The sequence below is a fragment of the Molothrus aeneus genome, chromosome 26 (assembly GCF_037042795.1).
Source record: "Molothrus aeneus isolate 106 chromosome 26, BPBGC_Maene_1.0, whole genome shotgun sequence".
Taxonomy (NCBI): domain Eukaryota; kingdom Metazoa; phylum Chordata; class Aves; order Passeriformes; family Icteridae; genus Molothrus; species Molothrus aeneus.
This window is the reverse complement of record NC_089671.1, coordinates 2,505,901-2,528,367: the sequence shown is the minus strand read 5'-3', so window position 1 is coordinate 2,528,367 and position 22,467 is coordinate 2,505,901. Positions and strand designations below refer to the sequence as shown.

Here is a 22,467-nt window from a genome sequence, read left to right as displayed (position 1 = left end):
AACAAGAACCTCATGGAGAGCTTGGAATCCAAACAAGAACATGGAATCCAAACAAGAACCCCAAAATCAGGGAAGGAAAAGCTCTCCAAGCTCATGGAGAGCTTGGAATCCAAACAAGAACCTCATGGAGAGCTTGGAATCCAAACAAGAACATGGAATCCAAACAAGAACCCCAAAATCAGGGAAGGAAAAGCTCTCCAAGCTCATGGAATCCAAACAAGAACCCCAAAATCAGGGAATCATCGAGGGTGGAGAAGCTCTCCAAGCTCATGGAGAGCTTGGAATCCAAACAAGAACATGGAATCCAAACAAGAACTCCAAAATCAGGGAATCATCGAGGGTGGAGAAGCTCTCCAAGCTCATGGAATCCAAACATTAACCCAGCATTCCAAGGTCACCACTAAACCACGTCCCCGTGTCTGTTCAGGAGTGGTGATGCCACCACTGCCCTGGCCACTCTTCTGGAGAAATTCCTCCTTATTTCTAATCTGAACCTCCCCAGGCACAACTTGGGGAAAAACCCCTCAATTCTCTGCTCCCAGGAGCTCCCAGTCCCACACAGGAAAAGCAAAATAAAAGCAGCAAGGTCATGGAGAGCACAGAGCACAGCTTGAGGCTGTTTCCTCTCATCCTGAGAGGGAGCTTGCAGGAAAGAATTTCCAGGAAACTTGCTTTGTAAAGGTGACACCTTCTGCAGCACCAGTTCAGTGTTTACTGTGAGGTTTTGGGGTTTTCTTTGCTAAAAGCAAGTAGATTTAAGCTTCTGCTTAATGTCACAGATACCCTGGAAGTTTCGTTTATCAAGACTGCATTCTGGAGATGTCTCTCAGCATCACTCCAAACCAGGCTTGGTTCTTTCTCCCTCAATTATTCTTCAAACTTGGCTTTGGAGTCAAGTGCTTGTGGATGTCTCCATGTGCCAAATTGCAGGGAGAGCTCTCAAATGAGCTTTAGCTCGAAGGCTCAGGGACCAGCAAAGCTCCAGGGCTTGTTTACACAGAAAATTCATGTTTTTCTGGGTGCTGGGGAGCAGATGCACCATCCCATCTGCTGAGCCACCAGCAGAGCCCTCTGCAGAAGGAGCCACATTTAGACTTGGAGCTGTGTGTGGTGGTTCACCAGGGCTTTCCTTATTGCAGATCCCCAGGGATTGCAGGAAAACCCCTCTGCGCTGCTGGGATGTGCCCCAGGCTGGAGCCCTGTGCTGCTGTTTGGTGTCTGAAGCACCTGTGTGGATTCCTGGTGCCTGCCATGGGTGGCTTTTGTCTTTCAGTCCCTGACTCTGTTATTGAACCACCTGCTTTGCCCAGATTTGCAATCTCCAAAAGCTCAGTTTCTGTGTCAGGTGGGGCTGAGAGGGGCCACAGGCAGCACAGATAAACACACATGGTGGTTTTGTCCAGGAAACAAAGCTAAAAATAGTCATGATTCACAAAAACACTCTGGAAAATACTGGTTTTCTGGTGCATGGAACAGGTACCATCCCATTTTGTGTGTTATTAAGCTGCCCCCGCATTTGGAGCTCCTGTGCAGATGATTTTAATGCTCCCCAAGCTGAGTCTGCTCTGGCAAACTGGAGGATTTTATTTTGACACAGAGACACTTGCTTGGCAGTTCCTGTTGAACAGAACTGATCTTCAGACTTCCAAATATTCTTTTCCTTTTTTTTTTTTTTTTTTTTTTTAAAGCCTTTTAAGTGTGTTTGTGTTGGGGGAGAAAGTCATTGGTGTGAGCTGGACTCCTGAGTTCTGGAGTGAAGGGGGATCCAGGTTCCTGCATCCCCTGCAGCCTGCTGGGGTGGCTCTGCTGCTGATTTTGGGTTTAAAGCAGTGACATGCTCAGGATTGCTGGTGCTTCCTGCAAACCACTCACAGACCTTGGCCCCAGAGGCTTGGAGGGACCAGTGCTTTGCATGTTGGAACAAAAGGAGCTCAGAAATTTGGCCTGATCCAGTTAAAAGCCATGAAATCGCCTGATTTCAGCCCAGGATTCATTCAATAACCATAAAGTCAGCACAGCCCCCACCATCCACACACCTCTGGCTGCTGCAGGTGCAGATCCTGGCCATGGCAATTCCCATTTCCCATCCCTCCTCCTGCTGCCATCATGAAATCCACGTCTTACTCGAGCTGCTGTTGTTGCTTTCTTCTTTCTTGAAAAGAAAACCCCAAAGAATGGTAAATTCTGCCTGTGCCTTGGCAGCTCCGAGGCACGGACAGATTGTGCTTCAAAAAAATGGCAAAGTCTCAAAATATTGTATTCTGTGAAGAAGAGACAAGGAAAATAAACTCCCCAAGATGCAGATTTTATTTCCCTAGGAGGAAAGGCTTTTGGTGTTTATTTGGGTTTGGCTTTTTGCTCCCTGGTTCTGCTGACACCACCCGTGAACCAAGATAAGATTCAACACTGCACAACCTGTTCTGGGTGCAGTTCAAGTCAAAATTCCCAGTGGATTCATTTTCTCCCTCCCTCCCACAGCAGGTTCCTGAGCCTGGGGACAGCACACAGGGTAGTGCAAGCAAAGCCTTGAAGGATAAATGGAACAAAGTGAATAACAGAGCAAATTTGTGCCCGTTTCTTGTTTGATTTCGGTCGTGCCAGTGTGACTGCAGCAGAGTGAATCCTTGGGGTTTGCCAGGAGGAGCTGCTGAGTGTTCACAGGGACAGTTCAGCCCTAAAAGAAGCAGTTAGTTCCTCCACAGGCAGTTTGGTGGATTTTTTGTGTCTTCTTTTCCTCTGCAAAATCAGTTTGAAGATGCTTTTCCTGTGCCTGTCTCATTTCCTTGAGGATGCAGAGAGAGGCTGGGATGGCAGCTTGGGAAAGGCCGGAGGAGCAGGGAATTTGTTTGCAGGGAATTTGTTTGCAGGGAATTTGTTTTCCTGCACTGCCAGACCTGTATTTTTGAGATTCCTTTTTTAGGATAACATACCAGCATCCAGAACAGCTCTCCCATTGAACATCCCACAGATCTGAGGTGCTCCTGGCACAGCTTGGGTAGGAGAGGGAATCTGGAGCACCCAGCACCAGAGAACTCTAGAAATCAATGTGGGTCCCCAACAATGCTTTGGCCTCCCAACCCTAAATTCCAACACAACCCAAGAAGGGCAAAAAATCCCAAATTTTCCACCCAGAGTCCCATTCCAAAGAGTCCCATTCCAAAGAGAATTCATCCTGAAATGAAAACTCAACAGAATAAAAATTTGCTGAAGATCTTCAATGTTCAAACCACAGATGGAGGAGAACTCTACAACCCAAAATGGTTCCTCGATCCCCACCATGACCCAGGAAGGGCCAAACCCCAAGATGCCCCCTCAAAGAGCCCAAATCACCCCAAAATCCCCACTAAAATTTGGTCTTTGCAGGATTTCACTCCTGGGCTATGCTCCTCAGCACGTCCGTGACTGTGTAGGTGAAGGTGGTGAAGCCCAGAATGAGCAGAACCCAAAACCCCACCAGAAGCCAGGAAGGGCAAAAAACCCCAAATTTTCCAGCCAGAGTCCCATTCCAAAGAGTCCCACTCATCCTGAATGGAAAACTCAACAGAATAAAACTTTGCTGAAAATCTTCAGTGTTGAAACCACATTGGCCTGCACTGCCAGACCTTTATTTTTGAGATTCCTTTTTTTGGATAAGGTGACAGCATCCAGAACAGCTCTCCCATGAAATGTCCCACAGATCTGAGGTGCTCCTGGCACAGCTTGGGCAGGAGAGGGAATCTGGAGCACCCAGCACCAGAGAACTCTGCAAATCAACGTGGCTCCCCAACAGTGCTTTGGCTTCCCAACCCTAAATTCCAACACAACCCAAGGAGGGCAAAAAATCCCAAATTTTCTACCCAGAGTCCCATTCCAAAGAGTCCCATTCCAAAGAGTCTCATTTCAAAGAGTCCCATTCCAAAGAGTCCCACTCATCCTGAATGGAAAACTCAACAGAATAAAAATTTGCTGCAGATCTTCAATGTTCAAACCACATTGGCCTGCACTGCCAGACCTTTATTTTTGAGATTCCTCTTTCAGGATAACATACCAGCATCCAGAACAGCTCTGCCATTGAAATATCCCACAGATCTGAGGTGCTCCTGGCACAGCTTGGGCAGGAGAGGGAATCTGGAGCACCAGCACAGCAGAGTTTGCTCCTCACTTCTGCCTCTTGGATACAACCAAAAAACTGGAAGGAAAGGGGTCAAAGAGCAGCTCTGCTCACTGTAGGAATTCCCTCACTGGTTTTTAGAGCAGTTTTTGCTTCCTTACACACCAGCTTTTACTTTTTGGGAAAGCTCAAGAGCTGTGCTTTGTGCTCTCCATGACCTTGCTGCTTTTATTTTGCTTTTCCTGGGTGAGCGTGGGAGCTCCTGGGAGCAGAGAATTGAGGGGTTTTTCCCCATTTTTTCCCCTGTGTGCATTTACAGCTCTGTTGATTTTTAGTCCCAGCAGTGAGTGTGCGTAGGGGTTTCCAATAAATGCTGTTCCCACGAGGTGTCAGCTGGGTTCTTGCAGCCTGCCCCATCCTGGAATGACTTTGTCAAATTTCGTCCATTTTTTGGAGCAGATGAAGAAAAAAAATACTAAAAAACACCAAAAAACCCACTAAAATTGAAAAAAAAACCAAAACCCTCCACCAAAACCCCAAACCCAAACAACAACAAAAAATCTTTAAAAAAACCCCAAACAAAAACAAAATAAAAAAACCCGCAACAACGGCAACAGCAACAAAACAACCCAAAACCAAAACTCTAAAAAAAAAAAAAGCTAATCTGAATTGATTAATTGATTCATACAGGTCATTTTCCATCCTGGTTGCTGCCCTTTGATCCAGCACCCCTCTGGCACTGGGATGCACAGGCATCTATTGATGTGTCAAAAGGAAAAACAAATTCAGACATGTATAGGTGAACTTTGAGAGAGAGGATTGGGAACAGAGAGGGAAAATCCTGCTTAAATAAAAGAGTAATTAATAGAAATGGTTAGATTAAAGTGCTGCATACCTCAATTAGATGCTTGTGCCATTTTTGGGGGGGGTGGAACAAATTATAGGTCGAGTATATGGATGGACCAAATTATAGGTGAAGTTTGAGAGAGAGGGTTGGGAACAGAGTGGAAATCCTGCTTAAAAAAAAGATTAATTAATAGAAATGGTTGGATTAAAAATGCTGAATACCTCAATTAAATTGTGCCTTTTTGGGGGGGGATAGGCCAAATTATAGGTGAAGTTTGAGAGGGAGGGTTGGGACAGAGAGTAAAACTCGTGCTTAAAAAAAAATAAGAGTAATTAATAGAAATGGTTAGATTAAAAATCCTGAATACCTCAGTAAGATGCTTGTGCTTTTTGGGGGATTTTATCACCCAGGCAAGCAGGCAGATGTTTCCCTTGGGGTTTGGTGCCATGAGTGATGTTTCCAGGTTGTTTTCTCCCAGGGGCTGGATCTGTGCAGTCATAAAAGGCTTCTTGTGTTTCTCAGCTCAGAAAACTTGGCTGGTCAGTGGGAATAGAAACAAATGGCTTTGAAGCCTCCAAACTTGAATTCTCCTTTATTTTTGCTGGGTTTGCATAACTGTAGTGACCAGGAGATGAAAGGTGCAGTTAAACAGAATCACAATCTGCACTTTCAGATGCAATTTTCAGAAGATGTTTCATCCTGCCAGGGTTTGAAGTTCTGTATCTGGAATGGTTTTAAATCTGAGAAGTGTTTGAAGGGTTCCTCTGTGGGTAGGAGCAGAAATACCTTTCCCTTTGCATGTTCTCCTGGCCTGCCTTTGCCAGAGCTCTTGCCTGTTTTCTGGACCAAGTTGGCAGGCAGAGCTCACAGGTTTTAATGAAACCCTGCTGAACAAAGGCACTTTCTGTTTGAACTCTGTGCCCTGAGTCTGCCCCACCAGCCTGGCTGGGCATTTCTGTTAAATGAGCTCAACAAATACAGACAAGCTGTGTTTTGCAAATTAACCCCAAACAAATCATCCCAAACAACAACAACCACCAAAAAGTGCCTTTCTTTAACTCTGCCTCTTTCTTGTTTTACAGGCAAGAAGAGAAACCCTGGGCTGAAAATTCCTAAAGAAGCATTTGAGCAACCACAGACAAGCTCCACGTAAGTCTGCAAGCGCTGGGGCAGAATGAAAAGCAAACCACGAAGCCCAGCTGCCCTCCAGCCTTGGCTGGCACTTGGATGGAGCTTGGAGCACCCTGGGATGGTGGAAGTTGTCCCTACCCATGGCAGGGAGTGGAATTAAATGACATTTAAGGTCCCTTCCAACCCAAACCATTCTGGGATTCTGTGACAATTTCTCAGCCCTTGCATTTCCCAGCGGGTCTCAGCCCCATCATTCAGTCTCTTGTGCTGCTGGACGAGGCAGTAAAAGATAAAAAGATAAAGAGCAGAGGAAAAAGATAAAAAAAGAAAAAGTTAAAAGCCAGAATGAGCCCCCAGTTTCCACTGGTGTGGCTCTTTGGCACCAGTTTGAGCAGCAGGCATTTGGTCAAGGCATGAAACTCATGCCCTTCCCTGCTCAGCCTTGCAGAGGGAATCCCTCTGGTTTTAGTGCCCCTCGTGCATCCCCAGCCTGCCTGGCTTTCTTTGCTTCTGTGGTTTGAGTGCTTTTAGCCTGTCAGCCCGTGCTGTGTGACTGAGGCGATGATTTACAGCAGCTTTGGATGCTCCTGCCCATTTAATGCACTTTTCATACAGGCTGGCAGGGATTTGGTGCTTGCCTGGATTTCACAGTGAATCCCTCTGGGATCCTGCGGGGGCAGGCTGGGTGTGAGAAATGCCAACTCCAGTTGCTTTTTTCCCCTTTTTTTGGGGTGACTTTGGGGATCTGCTGATCCTGCAGAGCCAGGAGGCTGCTCAGGGCTGCAGGGAAGATGTGAGGGGATGGTTTGGGGGCTGGATTTAGTCACTGAGGGAAAATTGATCTTTGTAGGGAATATTTCAAATCTTTTTCCTTTCTTTTTCATGCAGGCCACCCAGAGATCTGGACTCCAAAGCCTGCATCTCTATTGGTGAGGAGGTAAGAGTGAGAGACCTCTGGGACCAGAGACCATCCTGGGCTGGCTGCTTGTGCTTTGCTTCACTTCAACCCCGCAGAAAGGGCAGAAAATTATAATTAACGTTATAATTTATATATGTTAACATATTTTATATATATATATATATATATATATATATATATATATATATATATATATATAATATTTATATATATAATAAAATATTTATATTTATATATAATTTATTTATATATAATTAACATTATAATTTATCTATGTTAACATATATTTTTATATATATCATATTTATATTTTATATAATTTATTCATATATATAATTAACATTATAATTTATATATTTTAACATATAACTTATATATAATATTTATATTTATATTTATATTTATATTTATATTTATATTTATATTTATATTTATATTATATCTAATTAAAATTATGATTTATATATTTTGACATATAATTTATATATAAAACATTATAATATTATAATATTATAATTAACATTATAATGTTAATAATTGTTATAATTAACATTATAATGTTATAATTAGCATTAAAAGCCCATTTTACCTGAAAAAAAAAGCAGCTGCTGGAGGAATAAAAGCTGAGAAGCTCCAGCCTGGGAGCTCCTGAGCTCTGGGGGTTTGTGAGCCACGTGCAGGCAGAAATACCAAAGTGACCCCTGGTTTTTGTGCTCCTCAGGCAGGGCTGTGTGGGTGGGAGCTGGAGCTTGGCACTGCCCAGCATCACCCTCTGCCTCCCCTGGCACGTGGGCTCCCTGCATATTTTCCACCATGGAAATTCCTTCCTTGCTGCACTGAGGTGCAGCTAATCCCCTGGAAATGACCATTATCCAGCAAGGGGGTTGCTAACAGGGTTGTTTTACTCTCCTCTGCAGTTCCTTTGCTGGTTGAAAGCCTTCACCCAAAATATTTCTCTTTGCTGATGTTGAAGGTCATCTCCTCCAGGAGTTGAGCTCAGGGTGGATGTTCCTGCCCTGGAAGGAAATTATTCTGGCAGCATGGAAACCAATCCACCTGGATTAAAAAATATATCAGGGAAAAAAACAAGCCCCAGGACAGTGATTTTGATAGGAGGAAAAGGCAGAGCAGAATTCAAAAAAAAAAAAGCACTTTTAAAGCTGGACAATAAATATGCAAAAGATAGGCCTTGGTGTCAGTGGGGTAATTTATGCAGTGAAATTCTAACCTAGTAACGGTTTGAAATGCCTGATTTTGGAGGCTTTCCTTTCATTTTAGGTTTTGTGTTTGGAGCAGAGGCTGGGAGGTGGAAACAGGGTGCAGCAGAGGGGCAGAGCCAATTCCTGCTCCAACAGGAAGGAATGGCCCTGCCGTGCCAGCCCTGCCCAGGATGCTCCGCAGCACTGAGGGACCAGGGGGCCCCAGCGAGGTCCCTCCCACCCTTCCCCTGCTGGGACTGGGGTGTTGTGACACCGGCCCATCAGCAATTTCCCTCAGAGCTCTGTGGCCACCATGGTGCTGGCTGATTGCCCTGCATTATCTTTTTAATTATATAAATATACATATACAGATATATACAAATATAAATATAAATATAAATATAAATATAAATATAAATATAAATATAAATATTTATTTATATTTCTTTATTTATTTGTTAATTGTATATTTAAAAAAATATCTTTATATGTATGATATACAATTTATCTATTAAATCTATTATTTAAGATATAGAAATATAGTATTTTATTATTTATATAATATCTATCTAGTCTATATACTATAATTTATCTATTTAATATCATATTATTTAAAATGTGTAAATATAAAATAAATAAAATATAAAATTATAACAAAAATATATAAATGATATATAATGATAATGAATATTATTTTTATTTTATTATTTATAAACTATATGTAATATATATAATTTATCTATTAAATATTATATTATTTAAGAGATATAAATATAATATCAATATAAAATATATAGATATATAAATTATATAACTATATTGAATATTTTATTATTTATATAATATCTATGTAATCTATATACTATAATTTATATATCTAATACTATAATAATATTTAAAATATATAAATATAAAATAAATAAATAAAATATAAAGTTATATAAAAATATTGTATACTATATGTTATACTTAACTATAATGAATATTATTTTTTATTATTTCATTATTTATAATCTGTATGTAAAATATATAATTTATCTATTAAATATTATTTAAACTATATAGGTATAAAATAAATAAATATGAATATAAATATGAATATAAATATAAATATAAAGTATAAATGTATATTATATAAATTATATAACTATATTGAATATTATTTACTATTTTATTATTTATTTAATATATATATTTATTTATTTTTATTTTTATTTATATATAATATATATAATTTATATCTGTAGAAACTCCCAAGCTGGGGAGGGGATGCACAGCAGGGGGAGGATGTGCCAGGCAGGGCTGCACTGGGGGGGCTGCAGGGCTGCACTGGGGGGGCTGCAGGGCTGCACTGGGGGGGCTGCAGGGCTGCACTGGGGGACAGCAGGGCTGCACTGGGGGTCAGAGCACAGCACAAACCCTCAGGGCTCTGCTGCCTTGTGTCCCCCAGAACTTTGAGGTGAAGGCCGATGACCTGGAGCCCATCTCGGAGCTGGGCCGGGGCGCGTACGGCGTGGTGGAGAAGATGCGGCACATGCCCAGCGGGCAGATCATGGCAGTGAAGGTACCCTGAGCTGGGGCATTCTGCCCTTCTGGGGGCTGGGGTGATGGGCAAGATGAAACAGGAAAGCCTTATCAATATGATTGTCTGGCAAAAGATTTTGAGAATATGGAATTATAAGCGAGATTGAAATGAAAGCAAGCTTTGAGATCCCTCAGTTACTGAACAACAGGAAAACAATGGTGTGGCCAGCTGAAGGTGATCCCCTTTTGATGGAACAACACCCTCTGCTTGCAGACAGGCCCAAGGGTCAGAGCAGACCCTACAGCTTGGCAGAAGGGGCCCAAAGAGGAGTTTTTAGGGTTTAAAATGTAACACAGTATGGTAATGGAATGATTCTTATAGGCTGTATGGAAATGCTGTAGGATTTGTATCTTGGACTAGATTGGTTAGTGAGAATTGGAATATTCAACACAGAAGATGATTTATTGTATTGTAATGGGAACCTCGCTCTCTTACCCTCTTATCCTCTCATCCTCTCTCCCCCTCTCTTCTCTCAGGCCTGCTCTGAGCTGTGCTGGCAGCTCCCAGCAGGGCCCTGCACTTGGGCCATTGCAATAAACCCCCAGTTCCACAACCAGAAGAAGATTTATTGTATTGTAACAGGAACCTCGCTCTCTCATCCTCTTTACCACTCTCTTTACCTCTCTCTCCCTCTCTCTTTACTGCTCTGAGCTGTGCTGGCAGCTCCCAGCAGGGCCCTGCACCCAGGCCCTTTGCAATAAATCCCAAATTCCATGACCTGGCTGCAGAGATCTCTCATCTCCGTCCATCCTGACCATCCTAGATACAGAAAAAAATAAAAGTAGCTACAAAGGTGAACAAGGAGTTTAGAATGCAGTACTGTAGGGTGGTGTCTCATAACATGATTGGCTAAGAAAGCTCACACTGCAGCATGAGTCCATAAGACAAAATGTTGAAGGATTGGGTCAATATTGTATTTGCAGGGACCCTCATGGCAGGAAGGAATCATTAGTCTGACTTTATGTTCTGAGAAGGTTAATTTGTTATTTTATGATGCTATGTTATATTAAAGAATACTATACTGAACTATACTAAAGAATACAGAAAGGATACAGACAGAATGCTAAAAAGATAATAATGAAAACTCCTGACTCTCTCCAGAGTCCTGACACAGCTTGGCCCTGATTGGCCAAAGAGTGAAAACAACTCCCAGCAGAATGCAATGGAACAATCACCTGTGGGTAAACAATCTCCAAACACATTCCAAAGGAGCAAAACACAGGAGAATCAAATGAGTTCAGAATTGGTTTCCTTTTGCTCCGAGGAGTTTCCCAGGATAAAAATCCTGGGCGAAGGGATTTTTCAGAAAATGTGAATGTGACAGATCAGACCCATAAACGTCCTTGTGAACACCTCATGGGTGCTGGGCTGGGGACGTGCCTGTGACAAAGTGGTGGCAGAGGGGCGGCACAAGGGGTGCTGGGGGTGTTCAGGTGTGGTGCCAGGCCCTGGGGCAGCCAGCCTGAGCTGCTGTGTCCTGCAGCGCATCCGAGCCACGGTGAACAGCCAGGAGCAGAAGAGGCTGCTGATGGACCTGGACATCTCCATGAGGACAGTGGATTGTCCCTTCACTGTCACCTTTTACGGGGCACTCTTCAGAGAGGTGAGGCTTCCTGGGGCTCAACTCCCACTTCTCTGCACTTCCTGCAGCTCCCAGGGGTTTAATCTCCACCTAGACATGGAGGTTTTAGTCCCGGCCTAAGGATGTGGCACTGTGGTTTTGGGACAGCCTGGTCCCATAGTGTTAAAATTGCCCTGGCTTGGTTTCATCCACGTGAAAAGGAGGATTTATTGAAGAGCTTGAAGCACAGCTCTGCAGAGCTGAGCTTTTCCTGGCTGGGCATTGGGAACCTCAGTTCCTGATAATTTTCTGGGCTCCTAAATCACCGTGGCTCTGCTTTGGGAAGGGGATGCCCTAAATGGTAGGGAATGTGCACGGCAGCACTGAATTCCAGAGCAGGGAAAAGAGAGCCCAGGACAGCTTTGAATGGGTTTAAAAAAACAAAAAAAAAAAAAGGGAAAGGGGAAAGGAGAAGGGAAGGGAATTTCAAGGAAAGGGAAGGAAATTTCAAGGAAAGGGAAAGAAAGGAAGGAATAGGAAAGGAAAGATGTTTTGTTCAAATCTCTGGGTATCTGCTTGCTTTACTCTGCAGGGAGATGTGTGGATTTGCATGGAGCTCATGGATACCTCACTGGACAAATTCTACAAACACGTCATTGACAAAGGCCTGACGATCCCCGAGGACATCCTGGGGAAAATCGCAGTCTCTGTGAGTAGCAGCAGGGTGAGGAGGGCAGGGAAAGGGGTTTCTCCTCTAAGCCAGGCCCTGCCTGAGCTGAGCTCCCTGCTCTGTGGGCACCAGGAGGAGGCTGGTCCATGTGCCAGCCCATGTGGCCATTCCCATGCCTGGTCTGATGTTATTTGTAAGCCATAAATGTGCCCATCCACACCCAGGATGGAGAGCTGTGCCAGTGTGAGGTGTGGGGAGGCTCCTGCAGCTCCTTCATGGTTTATAATCCATAAATGTGCTCATCCACACCCAGGATGGAGAGCTGGCCCAGTGTGAGGTGTGGGGAGGCTCCTGAAGCTCCTTTATGGTTTACAAGCCATGAATGTGCCCATCCACACAAATAATGGAGAGCTGTGCCAGTGTGAGGTTTGGGGAAGCTCCTGCAGCTCCTTCATGGTTTATAATCCATAAATGTGCTCATCCACCCAAATGATGGAGAGCTGAACCAGTGTGAGATTTGGGGGAGCTCCTGCAGCTCCTTTATGGTTTATAAGCCATGAATGTGCCCAGTGTGAGGTTTGGGGAGGCTCCTGCAGCTCTGAATGTGCCCATCCACAGACATGATGGAGAGCTGGCCCAGTGTGAGGTGTGGGGAAGCTCCTGCAGCTCCTTTATGGATTATAATCCATAAATGTGCTCATCCACACACATGTTGGAGGTTTATAATCCATAAATGTGCTCATCCACACACAGGATGGAGAGCTGAACCAGTGTGAGGTTTGGGGGAGCTCCTGCAGCTCCTTTATGGTTTATAAGCCATGAATGTGCCCAGTGTGAAGTGTGGGGAGGCTCCTGCAGCTCCTTTATGGTTTATAATCCATAAATGTGCCCATCCACACACATGTTGGAGGTTTACAAGCCATGAATGTGCCCATCCACTCCCAGGATGGAGAGCTGGCCCAGTGGGAGGTGTGGGGAGGCTCCTGCAGCTCCTTTCCCTTCTCACTGAGGTCCTGGAGCCCTCAGGAAGGTCCTGGGCACCCACCAACCCTCAGGCTGCTGGCAGGGTGCAGGACTCCTGGGGGATGTGGTTTTCCTGCCCTCCTGGCAGGTCTGGGGGTGAAGCCAGGTATCATTTCCTCCTCCTCGTGGTGCTGCCAGCTGGGACTGACTCTGGGTTTGTTGTTTCAGATTGTAAAAGCACTAGAACATCTCCACAGCAAGCTCTCTGTGATCCACCGAGGTGAGTGCCAGGCACACCCTGCCCTGCTCTCAGCCTGGCAAGGGCTCCCAAAATACCCCAGATAAAGTCAGCTTTTGACAGCAGAAATGCTCCCCAGCATCTCATGACTTCAGCAAAACCCAGGCAGAGGAGATGGCTGCTGTTTGCTCCTTAAAGTCTGCCTGCTGCTCCCAGTGTTTCCCTAAACCCATGGTGTGCTCCATCACCTGGGTGAAATTCAGCCTTTTTCCCTGACCTTGGAAAGCCTTGGAGCAGGCTGTGCCCAGGTTTGTGCCCCTTCTCCATGGCTCTGTGCTGGTGTGCAGTGGGAGGGGATGTTGGAGGCCTGGTTGCTGCTGAGAATTTGAGATTTTCTGTGCTGCCAGGCTCTGACGCCCAAGAGAAAACTGCATTGATGTGAGGCCTTGGAGCAGGCTTCCAAAATTAAATTATAGCACTGGGATTGTGGGTGTGGAGTTTGAATAGAAGTGTGTAACATCACAGGGTGGAAAATTAGAGTTTAAGCTTTTAGAATATAGTAATATATATAAAGTTTTATATATATACGTGTGTAAGTTTTATATATAAAACTCCACAAGGGATCTCCCTGCCAGCCTCATCCTCCCATCCTCAGCCCTTCCATGAGCTTCCCTTTGCAGCAGAGCAGTCTGACACCTAAACCAGCCTCAAATCAAATCATAAATCCCCTCCTTAAACCCTTCTTATGCTTTCCCCTCTGGAGGGTCTCAAAGCTGCTGTGCACACTCTCAGAAACAAACCTGCAGTGGCTGCTTGACACCTTTATTTTTAAAGGGTGCTTTTCAATTTGTCCTGAGGAGGAGGGAGTGTGTGAGTGCCTGGGAAGCAGCAGAGTTCAGCTGGAGCTGGCAGTGGCACTGCCTCTGTTCTTCCTGTGGCTGGGGCAGAGTTTCTGCCTTCTGTCTCACTCCCAGGAGGTGGAAATCCCTCCTGGCTGCTGGGTTTCTGTGTGCACTGGTTTGATTTCCAGAGAAAATTGTCTTATTTCAGCCTAGTGACAGATGGGTGGGGATTTTGGATACCTGGTTGCAGGATGCTGATTAGAGAGCAGATGTTAACGAGCTGTAAAGCCACGGTTCTAATAAGCAGGGCTCAAACACAGCTCCTGGCATCCTTCAAAGGGTGTTGCAGCTCTTCCATTGAATTCTTTATCATGTGGAGACACAGGATCTTCAGCACAGATCTTCAGGATCTTTTGCTCCCTTTGGAGCATCCCAGAGAAAGCAGGGTCACCTGTGCTGGAATTCCATTTGGGATTAGCCTCAGAGAGAGCTCCCTGCTCTGCAGGAGAACACCTCTGTGCTCCCCTGGCTGTCACCTCCTGCCATCTCTGGGTGCCTCAGTTCCCCTTTTGCTGGGGATTGGAGCTGCCCTCAGGAGCCTGAACACGCAGGGATTTGTGTGGCCACGATGGGAAGAGACAAATCTGGCAGCAACAGGGAGAGGAGAATCTGGCCTGATTTCCATGGGGTGGGGAGCTCCCACTCTCCTGCTGCTGCTCACGCTGCAGTCAGGCTTTGTGTCCTTAAAACCAGAGCCCAAAGGTGTCTGAGCCTTTGATCCTTGTCTCAGTTTGCTGCTCTCTCCTGCCCCTGCAGCCCTTTCACCCTTTCCTGCCCCACATCCTTCCCCCGTGGGTTTTTCCTTTTGCTGGCATGACTCCAGACCTACAGGGCATTGCCAGAGCTCCAGCCCTTTGCAGACACCCCATGGAATCACCTCACAGGATCACCTCACAGGATCACCTCACAGGATCACCTCACAGGACCAGCCCATAGGTTCATCCCACAGAATTACCACATAGATCACCCCACAGAATGACCCTATAGAATGACCCCACAGGATGACCCCACGGGATCACCCCATAGAATCACTGCACAGAATCACCCCTATGATCACCCCACAGGATCACCCTATAGAATGACCCCACGGGATCACCCCACGGGATCACCCCGCAGGATCACCCCATAGAATCACCCCACAGGATTACCCTATAGAATGACCCCACAGGATCACCCCATAGAATCACTGCATAGAATCACCCCTATGATCACCCCACAGAAACACCCATAGAATCACCCCCCAGGATCACCTCACAGAATTACCCTATAGAATGATCCCACAGAATCACCCCATGGGATCACCCCATAGAATCACTGGCACAGAATCACCCCTGTGATCACCCCATAGAACCACCCTATAGAACCTCCCCCCCAGGATCCCCCCCAGCCCCTTGGAGCTGCTCCCTGTGAGCTCCCTGCTGTCCGTGACCATTCCCTGAGCACTGGGATGTGCTGGTGGCACTCAGAGTCACCTCCTGCTGCCCTGGCTCAGGGATGGGGTGTGTGGGTGCAGGGACACTGCCAGGACGCTGCCAGCCCCACGGGGCTGTCACTGCACACCCCACAGCACAGCCAGTGGCTTTTGGCACACCTGGCCCTGCTGGGCCCTGCTGGGCTCTGCTGGGCTCCTCGTGCCCTCTGTGGCTGCTGTGCCTTGGCCCAGCACCCCCAGGTGACAGTGACTGTGCTCTGTGTTCCTTCTTGCAGATGTAAAGCCCTCTAACGTGTTGATCAATACGCAGGGGCAGGTGAAAATGTGCGATTTTGGGATCAGCGGGTACCTCGTTGACTCTGTGGCTAAAACCATGGATGCAGGATGCAAACCCTACATGGCTGTAAGTGCAGCAGCTGCCTGGGGAGCAGCCAGAGGAGCAGGAGCCTGGGGGGAAGGAGCAGCAGCACCTACCCTGGGGATGCCTTTGGGGAGCCTGTGTTTGTGTTTTCAGGGACCCCTGTGGCAGGGAGGAGTGATGAATCTGACTCCATGTGCTCAGAAGGCTCATTTATTATTTTATAATACTATAATATATTAAAGAATCCTATACTAAAGAATACAGAAAGGATACAGACAGAAGGCTGAAAAGATAATAATGAAAACTCCTGACTCTCTCCAGAGTCCTGACACAGCTTGGCCCTGATTGGCCAAAGAGTGGAAACAACTCACAGCAGAATCCAATGGAACAATCACCTGTGGGTAAACAATCTCCAAACACATTCCACATGTGAGCACAACACAGGAGATGGAATCAGATAATTATTGTTTTCCTTTTTCTCTGAGGCTTCTCAGCTTCCCAGGAGAAGAATCCTGGGTGAGGGGATTTTTCCAGAAAGTGTGAATGCCACAGTAGCCCTGAATTCAAGGGATACAATTCCCTTGGGAGGGGAGGCAGATCTGATCTGATGGCTCATGGCTCAGGTCACATCTCCTGGGCATGCCCTCCTGCTGCCCTCTGGCCTGCCTGTGACCTTGGGGAAGGTTCTGGAATTGCTCCCCAGTGCCTGGTTGCCCCATGGGGACAGCAGTGCTTAGCATGGGGAGGAAAAACACCCAGGGCTGGGTGCCTTGGGCTGCTCCTGGGAGCTGCTGTGCAGGATTCACCCTTTGTGGGGCACTTGACCTCAGCAGAACTGAGGCTTGTCAGCCCTCGGTGCCAGCTGTGTAGGGCAGCTCCACCAGCCCAGCCCTCGGTGCCAGCTGTGCAGGGCAGCTCCACCAGCCCAGCCCTCGGTGCCAGCTGTGCCAGGGCAGCTCCACCAGCCCAGCCCTTGGTGCCAGCTGTGCCAGGGCAGCTCCACCAGCCCAGCCCTCGGTGCCAGCTGTGCCACTTTCTGTGCCCCATTTCACTGCCTGCCCTCCCTGTGAGGATGGGAACCAGCACCACCAGGAGGGTGAAGGGGCTGTGTGGGCCAAGGGGGCTGGGCTGGCCCCTGAGAGACCCTCCCTGGGCATGGGCAGGGCACTGGGCACATCCCTGCTGCTCCTCACCCCCCTTTGTGTCTGTTGGCAGCCAGAGAGAATCAACCCAGAGCTGAACCAGAAAGGATACAGCGTCAAATCTGACATCTGGAGCCTGGGCATCACCATGGTACGGTCACCTGGGGCTGCCAGGGTCACCTGGGGGTCACCTGGGTCACCTGGGGCTGCCATCACCATGGCAGGGTCACCTGGGGATCACCAGGGTCACCACTGCTGTCACCTGAGGATCATCATGGTGGGGTCACCTGGGGATCACCATGGTACAGTCACCTGGGGCTGCCAGGGCTGTCACCTGGGGGTCACGAGGGTCACCTGGGGCTGCCAGGGCTGTCACCTGGGGATCACCATGGTTGGGTTACCTGGGTCTGCCAGGGCCACCAGGAGTGCTCGGTGTGGCTCATGGGTTCATTCTCCTGCCCACAGCGGCACTGGTGGCACAGGGTGAGAAGGGGAGGAGCTCAGGCGGGTGGCACAGGGTGGCAGGGGAGGAGCTCAGGCGGGTGGCACAGGGTGAGAAGGGGAGGAGCTCAGGCAGGTGGCACAGGGTGAGAAGGGGAGGAGCTCAGGCAGGTGGCACAGGGTGGCAGGGGAGGAGCTCAGGCAGGTGATCCAGGGTGGCACAGGGTGGCAGGGGAGGAGTTCAGGCAGGTGATCCAGGGTGGCACAGGGTGGCAGGGGAGGAGCTCAGGCGGGTGGCCCAGGGTGAGAAGGGAAGGAGCTCAGGCAGGTGGCCCAGGCTGGAGGGGAGGAGGAGGAGGGAGGAGCCGCTGTGTCAGCCCTGCAGGCGCGGAGCTGCCGGGAGATGGCAGCATGGGCTAAGGCAGGATGGGTGCACAGCCCGCACTCCCTGCGCTCACAGAGGGAGCAGGGACAGGGGGGATCCCAGGCGGTGTTTTGGGGAACCCATCTGCTCCCAAAGCCCAGTTAGCTGTGCAGGGTGGGGCTGGTCGAGCTGGCAGCCTTTCGCAGGGATTGTGGCAGGGGTGACAGGGGTGGCCTGTGGAGCTGCCTGGGGTTCCTCCTGTTTGCTGGGCGGGGATGAGCAATGTGCTGTGCTGAGGAAATCACGGAATCCCACAATGGTTTGGGTTGGAAGGGGCCTTAAAGATCATCCCATTCCACCCCCTGTCATGGACAGCAACAGCTTCTACTACCCCAGGCTGCTCCAAGTCCTGTCCAGCCTGGCCTTGGGCACTTCCAGAGATCCAGGGGCAGCCACAGCTGCTCTGGGCACCCTGTGCCTCACCACCCTCACAGGAAACAATCCCCTCCTAATATTTTCTGCTCCCCTTCTGATCTATATCTCTCTTCTTTTAGTTCCAAACCAATCCCCCTTGCTCCATCACTGTTTGCCCATGTAAAAAGTCCCTCTCCCACCTTTCTGGAATCGCCCTTTAGGCACTGCAAGGGGGTCTAAAATCTCCTTGCAACGTTCCCATCTCCAGGCTGAACAACCCCATTTGTGTGGAGCTACAAAACCACACCCAGGGTGGGCATGGGGCCATTCCAAACCCCTGGGGTGGGTGGGTGGGTGGCTGTGGGGTGTCCCCCTCCTGACAGAGCCATCCCAAACCTGTGGGGTGAGTGGCTGTGGGGTGTTCAAGGGGCTCTAAGATCTCCTTGCAATGTTCCCATCTTCAGGCTGACCAACCCCATTTGTGTGGAGCCACAAAACCACACCCAGGGTGGGCATGGGGTCATCCCAAACCCCTGGGGTGGTGGCAGGGGGGTGTCCCCTCTCCTGACAGGGCCATCCCAGGCCCCTGGGCTGGTGGCAGGGGGGTGTCCCCTCTCCTGACAGGGCCATCCCAGACCCCTGGTGTGGTGGCAGGGGGTGTCCCCTCCTGAGTCCCCTGTGTGTTGCAGATCGAGCTGGCCATCCTGCGCTTCCCCTACGACTCCTGGGGCACCCCCTTCCAGCAGCTCAAGCAGGTGGTGGAGGAGCCCTCACCACAGCTCCCAGCAGAGAGGTTCTCAGCAGAGTTCGTCGATTTTACCTCGCAATGGTAACAATTCCCCTCTTCCCCCTCTCTTTGCTTGGCCCTGCTCACCCTCAGCACGTCCCCACAGGCAGCTCTGAGCCCCAGTTCTGGGCAGAACCTTCCCTGTGCCCTCGTGCCTGGCACACAGCAGTGTGGGGAGTCTGTCTGAGGGGGTTTAGGAGGGGGCACAGGGGGTTCAGGAGGGGACACAGGGGGTTCAGGAGGCTTCTGGCTCTGAGTGTGGAGGGACAGCAGGGTGTGGAATGGCTGTGTCCTGTCTGGGGGGATGTCACAGGAGGGACAGCCACAATACACAGAGTGCCACCATACAACTTCAGAAAGCTTCAACCCATGCAGAGAAACACCAGAAGGCTTCAAGCATCCACACACCCGTCCTTGTTGTTGTTTAGCCCAAGCTTTTGCACCCCTGATGTTCCTGCACTGCCCCTGTGCCCTCTGCTCCCTTGGGTGGTTGCTCAGCACACCTGGGCACTCCATGGCTCATTGCTGTCAGTGCTGCTCACCTGCTGCTCACAGCTGCACCCACTGGGGATGAGGCTGGGCCACAGCCCCACTGCCAATGACCCCAAATTGTGCCACGCACAGCCCAGTGACCCCAAACTGTGCCACACACAGCCCCATTGCCAATGACCCCAAACTGTGCCACGCACAGCCCAGTGACCCCAAACTGTGCCACGTACAGCCCCATCCCAATGACCCCAAACTGTGCCACACACAGCCCCACTGCCAATGACCCCAACCTGTGCCACACACAGCCCAGTGACCCCAAACTGTGCCACACACAGCCCAATGACCCCAAATTGTGCCACACACACCCCAGTGACCCCAAACTGTGCCACACACAGCCCAATAACCCCAAACTGTGCCACACACAGCCCAATGACCCCAAACTGTGCCACACACAGCCCCATCCCAATGACCCCAAACTGTGCCACACACAGCCCAATAACCCCAAACTGTGCCACACACAGCCCCATCCCAATGACCCCAAACTGTGCCACACACAGCCCCATCCCAATGACCCCAAACTGTGCCACACACACCCAGTGACCCCAAACTGTGCCACACACAGCCCAGTGACCCCAAACTGTGCCACGCACAGCCCAGTGACCCCAAACTGTGCCACACACAGCCCAATAACCCCAAACTGTGCCACACACAGCCCAGTGACCCCAAACTGTGCCACACACAGCCCCACTGCCAATGACCCCAAACTGTGCCACACACAGCCCCATCCCAATGACCCCAAACTGTGCCACACACAGCCCCAGCCCCAATTAACACAGTGTGGCACACACAGCCCCAGCCCCAATTAGCACAGTGTGGCACACACAGCCCCACTCCCAGTTATCACAAACTGTGTGCACAGCCCCATCCCCATCCCCCCAGACTGTTCCTGCAGGGACACAGCTCTGAGGGCAGGTTTTGCCCCGTGCTGGCCCCCTCTGCCCAGTCTCTGTCCCTCTCTTCATGCCCTGGGGCTGCTGCTGTGCTTTCCCCAGCCCTGGCAGCAGCAGCAGCAGCAGGAGGAGGATTTGGCTGTGCTGTAGGACAGGGCTGGAGCAGCCCTGCACAGGGAACTCAGCCCCTGCCCTCACTGTGGCTCCCTGCAGGGCTGGGTGTTCCAGGAAAGCCCTAAAATGCCACCCAGCCCAGTGCCAGGCTCTGCCACAAAGGATGGCAGAGGGACAAACAGAAATGTGAGACTGTTCTGAGCTGCCAGCACCAGGGCCAGGGCTCTGCTGTGCCCCAGGGAGGAGCTGTCAGCTGCTGCTGCCTGGGGACTCTCAGTACCCGTGTTTAGATTCTTCAGAGTCGTGTTCCAGCCTGTTCCCATGTCCCTGAGCCCAGCTGCTCAGCTCCTGCCCCACGCTGGGACCGTGCTCGCAGGGCTCTGAGGATGAGGGAAGAGAGGAGGATCTGGCTCCATGTTTCAGAAGGCTTGGTTTATTATTTTAAGATATATATTACATTAAAACTATACTAAATGAATAGAAGAAAGGATTTCATCAGAAGGCTGGCTAAGAATAGAACAGCAAAGAATGATAACAAAGGATTGTGGCTCAGACTCTCTGTCTGAGCCAGCTGGGCTGTGATTGGCCATTAATTAGAAACAACCACACGAGACCAATCCCAGATGCACCTGTTGCATTCCACAGCAGCAGATAACCATTGGTTACATTTTGTTCCTGAGGCCTCTCAGCTTCTCAGGAGGAGAAATCCTAAGGAAAGGATTTTTCATGAAAGATGCCAGTGACACCACGCTGGGGACACCTGCCCTGCCCACTGTGCCCTGGCTCTGGGGGAGCTGCCTTGGAAAATCCCTCCCACAAGGTGCCCCCCGTTCTTGCCAAGCCCACGCTGAGGATTTGGAGCAGCTGCTGTTGCTCCAACAGTGCTGCTGGCTCTGCTGCTTCCCTGTTGTGCCAGGCAGGCTGCTCTTCTCTGGGGATTTGCTTTTCCAAGCTCTGTGTCCTGCAGCTCGGGCTGTGGCTGCTTCAGGATTTACATCCACAGCCACTCTGGTGATTCCTGTCTTTGCAAATCCTGTCCTCCAGGGTCACTGGAGATCCCTCACTGCCAGCAGAGTGGCATGGGCTTGGAATGGTGAACTTGGCACCAGTTTTGTGCAAAGGGCTTGGAATGGTGAACTTGGCACCAGTTTTGTGCAAAGGGCTTGGAATGGTGAACTTTGCACCAGTTCTGTGTAAAGGACTTGGAATGGTGAACTTTGCACCAGTTTTGTGTTGTTGGGGTCTGGGAATTCCTTCTGACACCAAACCAGGTCACAGCCACTCTGTATCAAGGCTGGCTTAGGACTGTGTTTATTCATCTTCTGCCTGAAGTCTGATCAGCTGTAGGCACTGCAGGAAGGTCCTGGGATATCTGAGTCAGGATCACATCCCAATATAACTCTTCATTCCTGAAAATTTACATTGATTTCAGTAACTTATCACCAGATTTCCTGCTATTAGTAACCTGGGCATGAATTGGTTTTGTAGAGGGTCTAAATTAAGAGAATTGCACCAAATCTGGACACAGCTAACCTTCAAATTCACCTTGTCTTGGCTGGGGCTGCTCCTGAGCTGGGAGGATGTGACACATCCCGAACCTTCGGGCCGGCGATATTGGCACGTACGGGCCCCGGGTTCCTCTGTTCATTCACAACATGACACTAAACACGAGCCCTCTACACACAGCAAGCAGGAAATATCTATTCAGTGTGTGTCCTCTGCTTCCTCTGGGCCCCAGCAAATCCTAGCAGAGGTTCTCACTTTTGTTTTGCTCAGTGTGACACCTTTTCCCCGCCACCGCCGCGTACGTGTGCGAAGATCTTTTCAAGTTGCTCCAAGTTTCTTTCCCCTAAATACACTGCCAGGAA

The 22,467-nt window shown here is 49.0% G+C and overlaps 1 protein-coding gene across 4 annotated transcripts in view; it reads left to right on the top strand.

The window, feature by feature from the left end:
* Positions 1–22,467, top strand: part of MAP2K6 (mitogen-activated protein kinase kinase 6) — an 82,585-nt gene that overhangs the window by 23,400 nt on the left and 36,718 nt on the right. For all 4 annotated transcript variants that reach the window (XM_066566074.1, XM_066566073.1, XM_066566071.1 and 1 more), the window contains exons 2-10: positions 6,020–6,086; positions 6,957–7,005; positions 9,637–9,750; positions 11,255–11,374; positions 11,925–12,041; positions 13,194–13,245; positions 15,813–15,940; positions 17,114–17,191; positions 18,949–19,088. In XM_066566074.1, coding sequence (XP_066422171.1) covers positions 6,020–6,086; positions 6,957–7,005; positions 9,637–9,750; positions 11,255–11,374; positions 11,925–12,041; positions 13,194–13,245; positions 15,813–15,940; positions 17,114–17,191; positions 18,949–19,088 — 865 coding nt within the window. The remainder of the gene's footprint in view (positions 1–6,019; positions 6,087–6,956; positions 7,006–9,636; positions 9,751–11,254; positions 11,375–11,924; positions 12,042–13,193; positions 13,246–15,812; positions 15,941–17,113; positions 17,192–18,948; positions 19,089–22,467) is intronic.